General features: G+C 36.8%; 1 protein-coding gene across 17 annotated transcripts in view; it reads right to left on the bottom strand.

Moving 5' to 3' along the window:
- The window catches only part of PARD3 (par-3 family cell polarity regulator), a 568,085-nt gene that overhangs the window by 244,770 nt on the left and 311,144 nt on the right, over positions 1-12,171 (bottom strand). For all 17 annotated transcript variants that reach the window (XM_045535668.1, XM_045535678.1, XM_045535705.1 and 14 more), the window contains 2 exons: positions 9,151-9,242; positions 6,730-6,813 (listed from right to left, as the gene is read on the bottom strand). In XM_045535668.1, the coding sequence (XP_045391624.1) occupies positions 6,730-6,813; positions 9,151-9,242 (176 nt within the window). The remainder of the gene's footprint in view (positions 1-6,729; positions 6,814-9,150; positions 9,243-12,171) is intronic.

Here is a 12,171-nt window from a genome sequence, read left to right as displayed (position 1 = left end):
GCCCTCTGCCAATAACAGGAGGATCTAACATATGATGAAGTCAGTAGGAAAAAGAGAACAAAAATTTCTAACCAGCAATTCTGGAGGGAAAATGAATTTTTGTTTTGGATGCGTTATAGAGCACAAAGTGTTCAAGTACGAGTTAGATGAACAAAGGGTTCATCGAACAATAATTATAACCATGCAAATCTTAGCTGAGGAGAGAGCCAAGCTCAGATTTTGCTTGAATAAGTAAATGGATGAATACGTTATGTCTCAAGATTGTCCAGAGATGTCTGCCTACTAGTCTACATAGACAGAGAAACCTTAGTTTATCTTTGAGAGGAAAATTATTCAAAGTATACCTCCAGGTTGCAGAAAACAAGTATATTTATATTTCAGTAATTTTCTAATTAATCTATATTCAGATTAATATAGAATACATACTTGTAGAATACAAAAAATAATATACACGGAATATATTAATATATCTTTCAATAGGGTCACTTTTATTTCAACTCAAAAAAACCCTAAGTATTACAAAATATTCTCTCACGGACATGCTTTTTTTCAGCTTAGATGGTGATATTTATGGGCACTAACACAAGAAAGCCAATAAACCTAGAAGGGAAAAGTATGAAAAGAAACTTTAACAATTAAAAAGCTTTTTCCAAAGGGTGTTGACATTTCACCTGATATTCCCAATACTAAACTGAAGAAAAATGGTTGAAAAAAATAATTTGGGATAAAAACAAAAGTTAATCAGACAAACCAAATGTCGGTATATCTTGTAAACAGGAAGTTGAGAAGAAATTAATAAATAGGGCATTTGTCAGCAGAAGCCAGCAGCACAGACCCTGCCCCGCACGGCATCTTACCGGGGCCTGACTTCCCAGCTAGGTGAGACTTCAGATTTTTCTGGAAGACTTATGCTTGAAAGTCACATGTTAAGAAGGAGAGTTCTGTGAGTACGTATTATGCATTGGAGGATGGTAAACGGGTTTTTTTCGTTTGTTTCTATTTTCCTTCTTCTTGGAAATTCCTGAGACTTGGGTGTGAATTGGTGGGAAGTATTTAATAATAAGTAGTTACAATAAAAGGGGGTTTCTTATCAAACAGTAAGTGGAAATTTAAAAGTGGTAGACTCTATTCCCCCTGCCCCCTAAAATGAGTAGAAAACAGAGATGAAAGAGTTTTAGACATGAAAAATGCCAGAATAGAATCCCCATGATGGCAGGCGTATTATCAGTTTAGTTCCCCAGGGCAGGGGTTGGCCACCTGCAGTCTATGAGTCAAATCCAGACAGCAACCTGTTGTTGTAAACAGAGCTTTGCTGGAACACAGCCATGCCCATTTGTTTTTATCTCATCAAGGGGTGCTTTTATGCTACAACAGCAGAGCTGAATAATTGCAATAAAGCCCTGCTGGCCCATAATGCCTGAAATACTATCTGACCCTCTACAGAAAGGTTGCCAATCCCTAACCTGAGATATATCTGAAGAATGGTAAACCAAGAATGATAACTAGATGCCAATAATGGTAACTAGTAAATACTAGATCTTAAAAAAAGTATTTAAATAAAACAAACACACAATTATTATTTGCATAGGTAATGTGAAAGCAAATTTAAGTTCCACAGATTTAAGAATGAAGATGCAAACATATAAACAGAAAATGGCCCTTATACCAAACAGGCAGAGACACAAACTGTGCTTTACTAAGAACATGTTTTAGCCACACTTGTTTTTCATATGGGAAAAGATCTGGAATATCTACTATAACTTAGAATGTGGAGTCGACCTAAGAATACCAGTAGTTTAAAAAATAACACAATCAAGTTTCTTGACAACCTTTAGCAATTCTCCCATTATTTACTAAATCAAGTCCCAATTCCTGACCCTGGACCGGTAGGCTGTTCATCAAGTACTTTCTGAAAATCTCTCCGGTGCTATCTTCCAATACATTCTGATTCAAGTAATTGACACATTATTTCCCACCAAATCATGTACATCTGATGTAGCATCTTCCTTTCGTACACTGTATCCATGGAATGACTCCTTCTAGACAGCATCACAGGGTAAGTCACATATTTCCTTCAAAGAATGGATCAAGTTCTCAGAGGGTTTCCCACAGGACCCAACTTTCCTACTATCTCCAAGTCCCTGTGCCACACAGCATGCACCTTTTCATACACATTTCTCAATTACACTTTAAGCTCCTTTAAAGCAAATACAAAATCTTATTTCATAGGTCCAGGCCCTACCTTCTGTATATAATTTTATATCTTTTTATATACTTAACATTATATCACAATCATAATCATATTTCTATGTCATTAGAAAGTCTCAGGAAACTTATTAAACCACAATCAAGGCCAGGATATTATCACTGCTGTTTCATTTTGAATATAGTAATGCTGTGGCTAACATGGATAGTCAGGGGCTCATCTGTCCCTTTGTTGAGTAAGCTTTACCTACCTCTCAGTAGGTCCTACAAATACAAAAATATATATATAAATTAAAATGCGGTTCTTCTGCCAAAGGAAATCGCAATTATTTGGCTTAACCTTCCCGAAAATAGTAGCATCTGTGGTTTAAATAAGGAGGTTATGTTTGACATTTACATCAGGAAGAAATGAAATGCTATGTGTAAAGTCAAAATTGATTTCAAGGCAACAAAACTGTAAATGAATCGTTCTGGATGGGAATCAGTCAACTCTGTTTCTGAACAAGACGATAACTAAAGAAAAACAGTATCCAAGGGAAGATAAAACTGTCTCCACATCCACGTGTCTCCGTGTCTAGGTATGAGAAAGGAGACATCCAAGTCAGTGGGTGGGAGATGAGCTCACTGACATTAATGCCTCAGATCAAGAAACAACACTCAACCTACTCTGGAAAATAGCCTTTGTGAAATAAGCCTGGCAAGATTGTTATTTAACAAAACTTCATTCTATATCAAGCCGTAATAATACCTGAGTGGCTTTAAAATTTTCTCTACCATTGACTTTATAAGTTTAAATTACTATTTTCTTTTTTTTATTATTCATTCATTTACTTATTTTTGAAGAGACAGGGCCTCCCTATGTTGCCCAGGCTGCCCTCAAACTGCTAGCCTCAAGCGATCCTCCCACTTCAGCCTCCCAAAGTGCTGGGATTACAGGCATGAGCCATTATGCCTGTCCTTAAATTACTATTTTCCTTAATTAAGTATGATATGTCAGGTGGTGTGGGTTGTGTTCCTCCTCTTCACAACGTACAATTTCCATTTTCATTGTTCCTTAGATTCTTTGCCTTTGAAATTTTAAATAGGAAGGCAATACTGACATGTATTTGTCACTTTTATAAAGTATTCATTGAGTGTTATTTAATTAGTGATACCTCCAAAATTGAGAAGACCCAAGTATGATGGGAATTTTGTACCAGGGAAGTTATTCTTGGAAATTTCAACTTACACACCATGAATATGTATTTTTGTATTCCCACTAGATATATGTGCAATTTCTTCATGAGTTGCACTTAACTTCTTCCTTTCTGCCATACTGCATTGCTTAATTTGCCCTTGCACAAACCACCATGGAGCTGATGCAGTTCTCGTTATAAGCTGTCATCACATTTAAAATCATCTTTTGCAACAAGCCAGCTTCAGTTACCTAATTCAGATCATTCTTCCTCTATCAGCTCCTACAACAGAGCACCTATTATATAACTATATCAACATTTATCACCTAATTATAATTGTGTGATTTCTCAGCTCTCACTCCGTCTAGACTGCAAATCCCTGGAGGGAGACCATGTCCTGTTCATTTTTGTCTCCTAGCACCTAACGCAGGAATTATCACACAGTAAGTGCTTACCAGGCTTTCTAAGTGAATGAGAAGAACCCACTTCTGAGCGTGTCTGAGGACAAGGAAGGTGGGTGTCTTGGGCTCCTGAAGATTGGCATCTCTGAGTCTGAGCAGCCCCTCCTTCCTTTTCTCTCCCTCCGTTAGCCCAACTCTGAAGAACCGTGACTCATATCATAAGTCCATGAGAGAGCTTAAAGATGCAACACAAGTGCTCGATAAAAACACACTACTTCTGTTTATTCCCATATGAAAACTGATAATACCCAAAAAGGTTTATAAAGAATCTGTTTCTCTTAAATCTCTTTGCCCTTTATATAGGGAAACTGCACAATTTTCTTAAGTGCCACATGAATAGGGACTAAAAATGAGTTGTCTATAAAACAATGTCTAGTTCTGCGAAGGATACTTGCGTGTGTTTGGTGTATCAAACCTAAATGCCATAGTAACCCAGCAACGGTGCTGGATTTTGTGAAATGTCTTCCTTTGAATTAATTTACCTAGTAGGTTTATTTTAATAATTTATTCTTCTTTTGCGTTAGTCTTTTCATCTACTTTATCCTAACATTCTTTCACATTGAGGTAGAAAATACGCAACAAGTAACAGAAAATAACTTGTTTGTCACTGCAATACTAGTTCAAAGCTGGTGCATACACAATTAAATCTCACTTGTGAGGAGTTACATTCCACAGGCAGTTTAAGGCATATGTATACTGGGAAAGCTATAATCCATGCATTTTACCTGACCTTTTCTTTCCTACTCATGAAAGAAATGAAAATATAATTTAACTTTTGAGATCATTTTAAATTGTATCTTTTAAAGGATATAAAAAGGCAAGGGCCACTTTGAAAACCATTAATATCATTTAACTGAAAATTCTTTGAAGAAATTTTAATGCTTCTCCAGAGTATAAAAATTAAAAAAGAAAACAAAAAAGCGAAAGCACCCACAACTCTGTAAATGTACCACCACCTGAAAATTCAAGGTTAATTTCACACCTTGAATATAGGACTAACATTCAAGCCTCATACTCCAGCACAGTGCTAAGGAAATCAAAGTTTCAGCTTCTAGACGTTGCATAAGCCAGGTGGCTTTACCAAAGAGAGGAAATCTGGACTCACAACAGTTGACAACATATAACAAGGTAGTACAACTGCTCAAATGCTCATTTTAAAAAATAAAATACAGGCCAGAAACGGTAGCTCACCCCTATAATCCCAGCACTTTGGGAGGCTGAGGCAGGAGGATTGCTTGAGCCCAGGTGTTCGAGACCAGCCTAAGCACTACAGCGAGACCCCATTTCTACAAAAAATAAAAAAATCTTAGGCGGGTGTGGTGGCACCTGCCTGTCATACCAGCTACTTGTGGGGCTGAGGCAGGAAGAGTGCTGCAGCCCAGGAGTTTGAGGTTGCAGTGAGCTACGATGATGCCACTGCACTCTAGCCTAGGCAACAAAGCAAGACTCTGTCTTAATTAAAGTCAGTTCAGTCACACATGTGTCTTTTATAACACATTAGATGCCCGTAATTACTTGATAACACTTTCAACTAAGTTCTAAGGGCTCAGTCACTGGTCTAAGGCCACTTTCCACCTTCTCCCATTCCTCTCCCCATTAAAGACAGTTAAAATTTAAAAAAACAAACAAAAAAAAGTAAACAGAAAATAAAAGAAATAAGAATTTCAAAAAAGTGTTTTCTCTTTTGAGACAGAGTCTTGCTGTGTTGCCCAGACTGGAGTGCAGTGGCATCATCGTGGCTCACTGCAGCCTCAAATTCCCGGGCTCAAGTGATCCTCCTTGTCTTGGCCTCTTCAGTAGCTGGGGCTATAGGTGCATGCCGCCACACCTGGATAAGTTGTTTTTATTTTTTATTTTTTAGAGATAAGGTCTCAATATTGCCCAGGCTGGTCTTGAACTCCTGCGCTCAGGCAATCCTCCCAGCTCAGCCTCCCGAGTAGCTGGAACTACAGGAGTGAGCCACTACACCCACCCAGAAGTTCAACATTAAGAAGCAAAACAAATAGTTCATAAATATATTTTCTCAGCCCATCATTAGAGGGCAAATAAGAGAAGATGTGATTGAACTTCAACAAGTTAAACATGCACAGGTTCAAGCTTCTAGAGAGAGACGCAGGGCATTTCACTTATGGATGACAGGCTGCCAAGCATTACTTGCAAAGTCAATTCATATTATGTGAATTATTAAAACCAAAAATACAGTAATAATTCTTTCACAGAAAAAAAATCAGGATCAAAGAAACTCATAACATTTGAAGTATTTAAGGATGCATATTCTGTAAAGTAAAGAAGTCAGGATTAACAAACAGTACAGAATTTTGACATTCTGAAGGTTCAGAGAACAAAGGAAAGGAGACAAAAGCCACAGGGTAGCAGAGAAATCATTCGCTTGCCTACTTTTCCAAAATTTCACATGCCAAGGTGTTTAAAAATCATGGAAATCTTACAAAACTGAAGAACTAAATAAACATAACTACAAAATTCAAACGAATGTTTACCTAAGATATCCAGGTAATACATATTACAGGAATTTTTCCAGAAAAATCGCTTTAAGCTCTCCTTAACTTTATAAATCCAGCTGAAGGTCTGACTTTAAAGTCTATCATCAACTTACCACAAAGTAAAATGTTTGCTCAGATGTGATGAATAATAAATTTATTAGGATAATCTAAATGTGCAGTTTCTTCATGTTCCTGCAAAACCTCTCTTCATCAGGCTAAGTGCTTTCCGTGAGGATGATATACGTAGGAATGAAATAGCAGTTGCCCCCAAATGAAAATGTTTTCTATTAAAGTACATGCTGAGTCAACATCATTCTTTCTCTGAGCATAAATGAAGATAAAACACTCCACATTATGATTCAATTAAAAACCTCTATGATACGTTACCTGCCGCCTCGAGCACTGAAAGGCACTACATGGATTCCCAGGGGCCCGCCATCGTTGGGGACTTGTACGAGCTTTACCATATCACTGTGAGACAATGATGAATGAGGGAGCGTGAACATGTAAACAAACCAAAACCGAAACAAAACAAAACAAAACAAAAAACCCCGCAACGCAGACATACGATAAACAACAAAGGAGAACAAAACGAAACTCGCACCAAGCATACACGCATATACATCCAACATTCTGGAATAGAAGCATGGTGATGAAGGCAACATTAAATGCTACATACCTGTACACTAGTCTGATGGCATGAAGGGAGAGTAATCGTCAGAGGTAACTACATTAAAATGACACAGAACCATTTCTCTTGGACTATACTCTTCCATGTAGTGCAAGTTCATGTTTTGTGAGTCTAATTTCTAGACTTTCGGTGAAACTTTTCCATTCCAGCATCTATTTTAAGGACTCTGACGATCAATTGAATAAGGATACTGCAGGTACAGAGCACTTTACGATTTACAAAGTGCTCTGATACCATATGTCTCATCATTAATCCTTCCATAATCCAATGAGGTCAAAGTTCTCACCCCTGTAGGTGACAGTCCACAGGAGATCCCAGCTGTCCTCACTACCCAAGTACAGGTTCTAAAACTACTTTCTCAAAGCCAATAGGCATCTACTACAAATCAAATAATGTTCATAGAAGCGCCTGTAATTGCTCGTTTATCTAGAGACAAGGTCTTGCTACATCACCGGGGCTGGCCTCAAACTCCTGGGCTCAAGGGATCCTCCTGTTTCAACCTCCTGAGTAGCTGGGGCTACAGTTATGAAGCTACTTATATGAGATAACATGAAGTTACTTCTAAGTAACTCAAGTACTTTGTGTTACGGAGCATAACCTGACATCACATATATATTTGTCACGTCACTTCCGAGAATCTTTACTATTAATACAATAAGCCTCAGTTTAACGAAAATTGGTATAATTTGGAGAATGTAAATTTTCTAAACCATTTAAATGAGATTTTGCTTTCTTTGTAGAGTATTCCATATATGTATACTAGATGACAGGCCTAAGCACTATTTATGTGACAATCAATATTTGGAAACAGTACTTCAATTAAATATCTAGTTTAAGCAACCTGGGAAACCATAAATGATTACCAGTGGATTTGACAAAGATCACAACATAGTTTAATATGATATAAAATGCCAATTTCTCAATTGTATTTCTAATACAGTAACCTGAGATTATCCTATGTACTATGAATGTCCTGTTTATATAAACACTGAACACATTTAGGGATACCAAACAAATCAAAACAATATTAAGAATATGTGCACAGATTTAATCAAATGCACTAATTGGGACAAAATTAAAATTTTTCCACACTGCCAAAATGTTTACTGAAGTAACACTACTTAAGTGGGCTTTTAAAATTTTTTCACAGAATTTCATAAAATCCTATTGTAGATATTATTAATACCATTTAAACATTTATTTAAATCACTGATTTGTCAACTAAGAATAGCATAACTTTTATATTTTATTCCATTCATTATAAAAAGATCTGTGGCCTGGCAAGTACTTCTTAAATGTAAATACTCAGAATGCTGCTTGCTGTATATTCAAATATAATCTGATCCTAGAGCCTATTTAACCTGAGAAAGTTTTAGAGCCTTTCCTTGGAGGACCAAGAAAAGACAGAATTTAGTAACTATATGATAATGTTTATCGTCCCAACTTTTACCCAAAGTCAAAGAAAAAAAAAAATCCCTCCCTGCTCTAAGCTATCAAGGGAAGAAGTCCTCAGAACACCTTCCACTTACAAGGGCCAATATTTAAGATAACTGGAATGTTGTGGTAATATAGGAAAAAATTTCTTTGTCCTTGTATATTTAAAATCATTTTCAAGGTCACTAACCCATGACCTCTAACTTTCCATCAAATGTCTTGAGAGATACTATTTCTTCAAACATATATATAGACACATACACTATAATGACTAATATTTACATGATTCAACTAGTTTTTCAAGTAAGTACATCCACAATTTTTTTTAATTTAGCAAAGTTGAGGAACAAATGACCAAAATACTGACATACAAAGCAATCTAAACACAGTTACAGTGTCTACAGTGCTAACGTGACAAAAATTTTCAAATACTATTTTATGTTATAATAGTATTTGCCAATGCATGAAACTTCGGACACATATGTGTGCACGTCATGCTTACATTATTGCTTACATTACGTAATTAATAGCTGAAAGATGCTCTTTAGAAAAAATAAATCAATGCCAGGCGTGTTTTTAGCTAAGCGCAAACATTCCACATGCCATGTGCTTTTGAAATACTTGTTGCAATTGATGATGCTACTGGTATATTACAAATTTCATTAAAAGTGTCAATAACTTACTCTAGGGAGAAGTTGGGTATGTTCTCCAAACCAGTGTCAGCATGTCCGACTGGTTCCACACGGCTGTTATCTTCTTCTGTTCCATCCTCATCCTAGAGGTAGCACGACACAAAGAAAAGTACACTGTGTGTTAGGTTTATTTCTATAATGCAAAAGGAAACTGGAAAAAACTGGAGTCCAATAGGCACTATGACTGCGTTAACTAGGTCTTTCCTCCGCAGAGAATAACCTGTACCATCAAGATGGGCGTCTGTGGTGGAAAACATAAAGAAAAGCACAAACAACAACGTAACCAACCCCCTCCCCTCATGTTCTTCCTTTGACAAAGGCAATATTTTGTAAAACTTATGCTCCAATGCGTTGCAGAAATTGGGTACATAGGCTCATACTCCAAAAGGCACACATGGAATAAATGTGGTAGTTCATAAAAATAAATGAAATGCCACCCAACAAGATGCCTGAATTTACAATCTTGGCCACTGTCTTTTCATAAAGGAGTTTGTTAAGAGTTAAGTTGGCTTTTCAAGTTCATATGAATAATGATGAACATAACCCGACTGATATCAATGGTATTATTAACCAAATTAGAGTAGTTAGAAAAGACTCCGATTCTCCAAATAAAATGGTTATGAGACCATCTGTACTTCTCCCTGGAGCCACAGTACTGGCACCTAGTAGATGTTCTGTCAGTATTTTGCTACCAAAATCATCCCTAGGAATCTCTGGGATAATAAGTTTCTGAACGCAAGGAAGTAAAATTAATCTCTTTACTGGAAGTGTATATGTATAAATTGTGTATACATAATTTGTTAGGTTTATCTTTTCCATATACTACGCAATTTTGACAACAAGTGATTTTGTCGTGCACTTATTAAACCACCTACATTAGGACAGATGCTGCACCACTGGAGAAAAACTTTATATTTTTAATCATGTAATCGAGAGACACTTAGTATAAATGCATACGCCTTCAACAGAGGGATCAATCGACAGTGTGGTAAGCAAGAGTCATAGGATCAAGACACAATGTCAAATAATGTTAAATTTTTAAAGAGATATGAAGGGAAGGCAGAGCAGGCGGTAATGGCCAACTGACATTGCCTCTGAGAATCTACCAAAAGAAACTGAATGCAGCAAGCGTTTCTATGAGCTGGAGCCATGCCCCGTGCATTCTGCACTGCACAGAGCTGAGCTACTTGAAGATTGATGATCTCTTGTCTTCAGAGGCTCTAATATGTACTTCTCTGTCATCTATCTCTTATAAGCACCAGCACATAATACATCTCAAAGGTTAACCAGCATCTTGAACGTGCCTGAGAACTGCACTTTGAATGTAAACACGAACTCCCCAAATGATGCTTTTCCACTGGGAGTGGAGGTACGAGGGAGAACATACACAACTGTGTATAAAACAGATGTAAGTCATAAAAATAATCTTATACAGTTACAGACATTTTGTTTCAGGGTTCATCAATAATTTAAGCACCACTGAAACGCCACCAAGATGCACCACCAGTTGAAACACCTATGTTGCACTATGAGATAGCCACATAAATGAAATGCCCCAAACTATGATGATAAAACAGTCACTGATAATTTAACACATTGTTCCCACAATGGCTATTACCAGGCCCCTAAGAGCACATAGAATATTATTTCAAGTCGCTGCATATGGTGTTCAGTTTGGATGGCAACATTCACTGCCCGCAGGCTGAGCTTTGGTTGCTGTGGGAACCACAACTTAGGAGTTTTCAAATTTTGGATTTGTAAATATCAGCTCCTATATGGTTTTATTTTGTTGTCTGGTACTTTAAGTTGTGACTGAACAGTTACTTTTAGGAAGAGTTATACACTGAATTCCATTATAACCACAGTAAGTGAAACTCAGTTATTATTTCTGTCAAACCAATATTTAAGGACTACAGTATCAATTTAAACTAAACAGTGTTAGAATTTCCAGATGAGACAATAAAGTTTTTGATTTTCCTTTTCCTTCTCTCCATTTTATAGCAGAGTGTAGTAACTAAGAGCTCAGCTTCAAGTAAAATAGACCTGGATATGAACATGAACTCTAGCATTTGCCAGTTTTATAACCTTAGGCAAATTATATACCCTTTCTATGTTTCTATCCCTTTTTCTGTAAAATGGAGACAATAAAAACACACTCCTCTTAGGAAAACTGAGAGAAATAAATATTATATCCTATGTCACAAGCATAACATGGTCCCTTACACCTAGTAACTTCCCAACAAATGGCAATTTCTAAATACTATTGAGAAGAGAAATAAATAATAAATACATGATATATAAAACACACCTTGATAAATACTGAGGTAATTATACACAAAGACATTTCACAAGTATATATTCATCCGTTCATATTCTGTGCCTTGCAAAACAATTGAAAACATATTACCTACTCAAGTAAATAAATTCTACAGACTTTCTAAAACAGATAAACAAGATAAATTATAGATGTTTATGATTGTCTATGTATCTATAATTTAGAAACTTGCATAACACCTGACATTTATTGTGCCTTGCTGAAATACAAAGTATTTTCATCCTAAAATGTCTTTGGGATGAGCAAAGAAATCAAGAAAAAGATGAACAACTAAATGCTCCAAACAAATAAGTGAATGTCAGAAGAAAACACTACAGGTTAGTGGTTGAGGAAATTTTCAGACAGAAAGTAAATGTCAAGAAGTGTGAGGGGTCTGTGACTTTACCCTACTTGAAAGCTCGTAGCTTAGCCTGCTATAGCTTTATGGTTGCTGGCAGAAGATGCAAGACTCCTGGGTCAGAGACAAAGAACTGTTTACAACTCACAGCAATACTGTCAGCCAGAGTGTCATCCTTTTATGCATTGGTTCCCCCAGCTAAAATTCTCACAAGGTGATGTGAATGAAGAGGGCCAGGGGATACTGGCACACACTGAAGATCCCTGGGCTTAGGGAACCCAAAGCTTTTATACAGACAGTAAGCTGCTTGCTCAGTGTATAGAGGGAGACTCTATGCCTG

This window comes from Lemur catta, chromosome 1 (assembly GCF_020740605.2).
Source record: "Lemur catta isolate mLemCat1 chromosome 1, mLemCat1.pri, whole genome shotgun sequence".
NCBI classification, from domain to species: domain Eukaryota; kingdom Metazoa; phylum Chordata; class Mammalia; order Primates; family Lemuridae; genus Lemur; species Lemur catta.
This window is presented reverse-complemented; position numbering and strand designations above follow the sequence as displayed.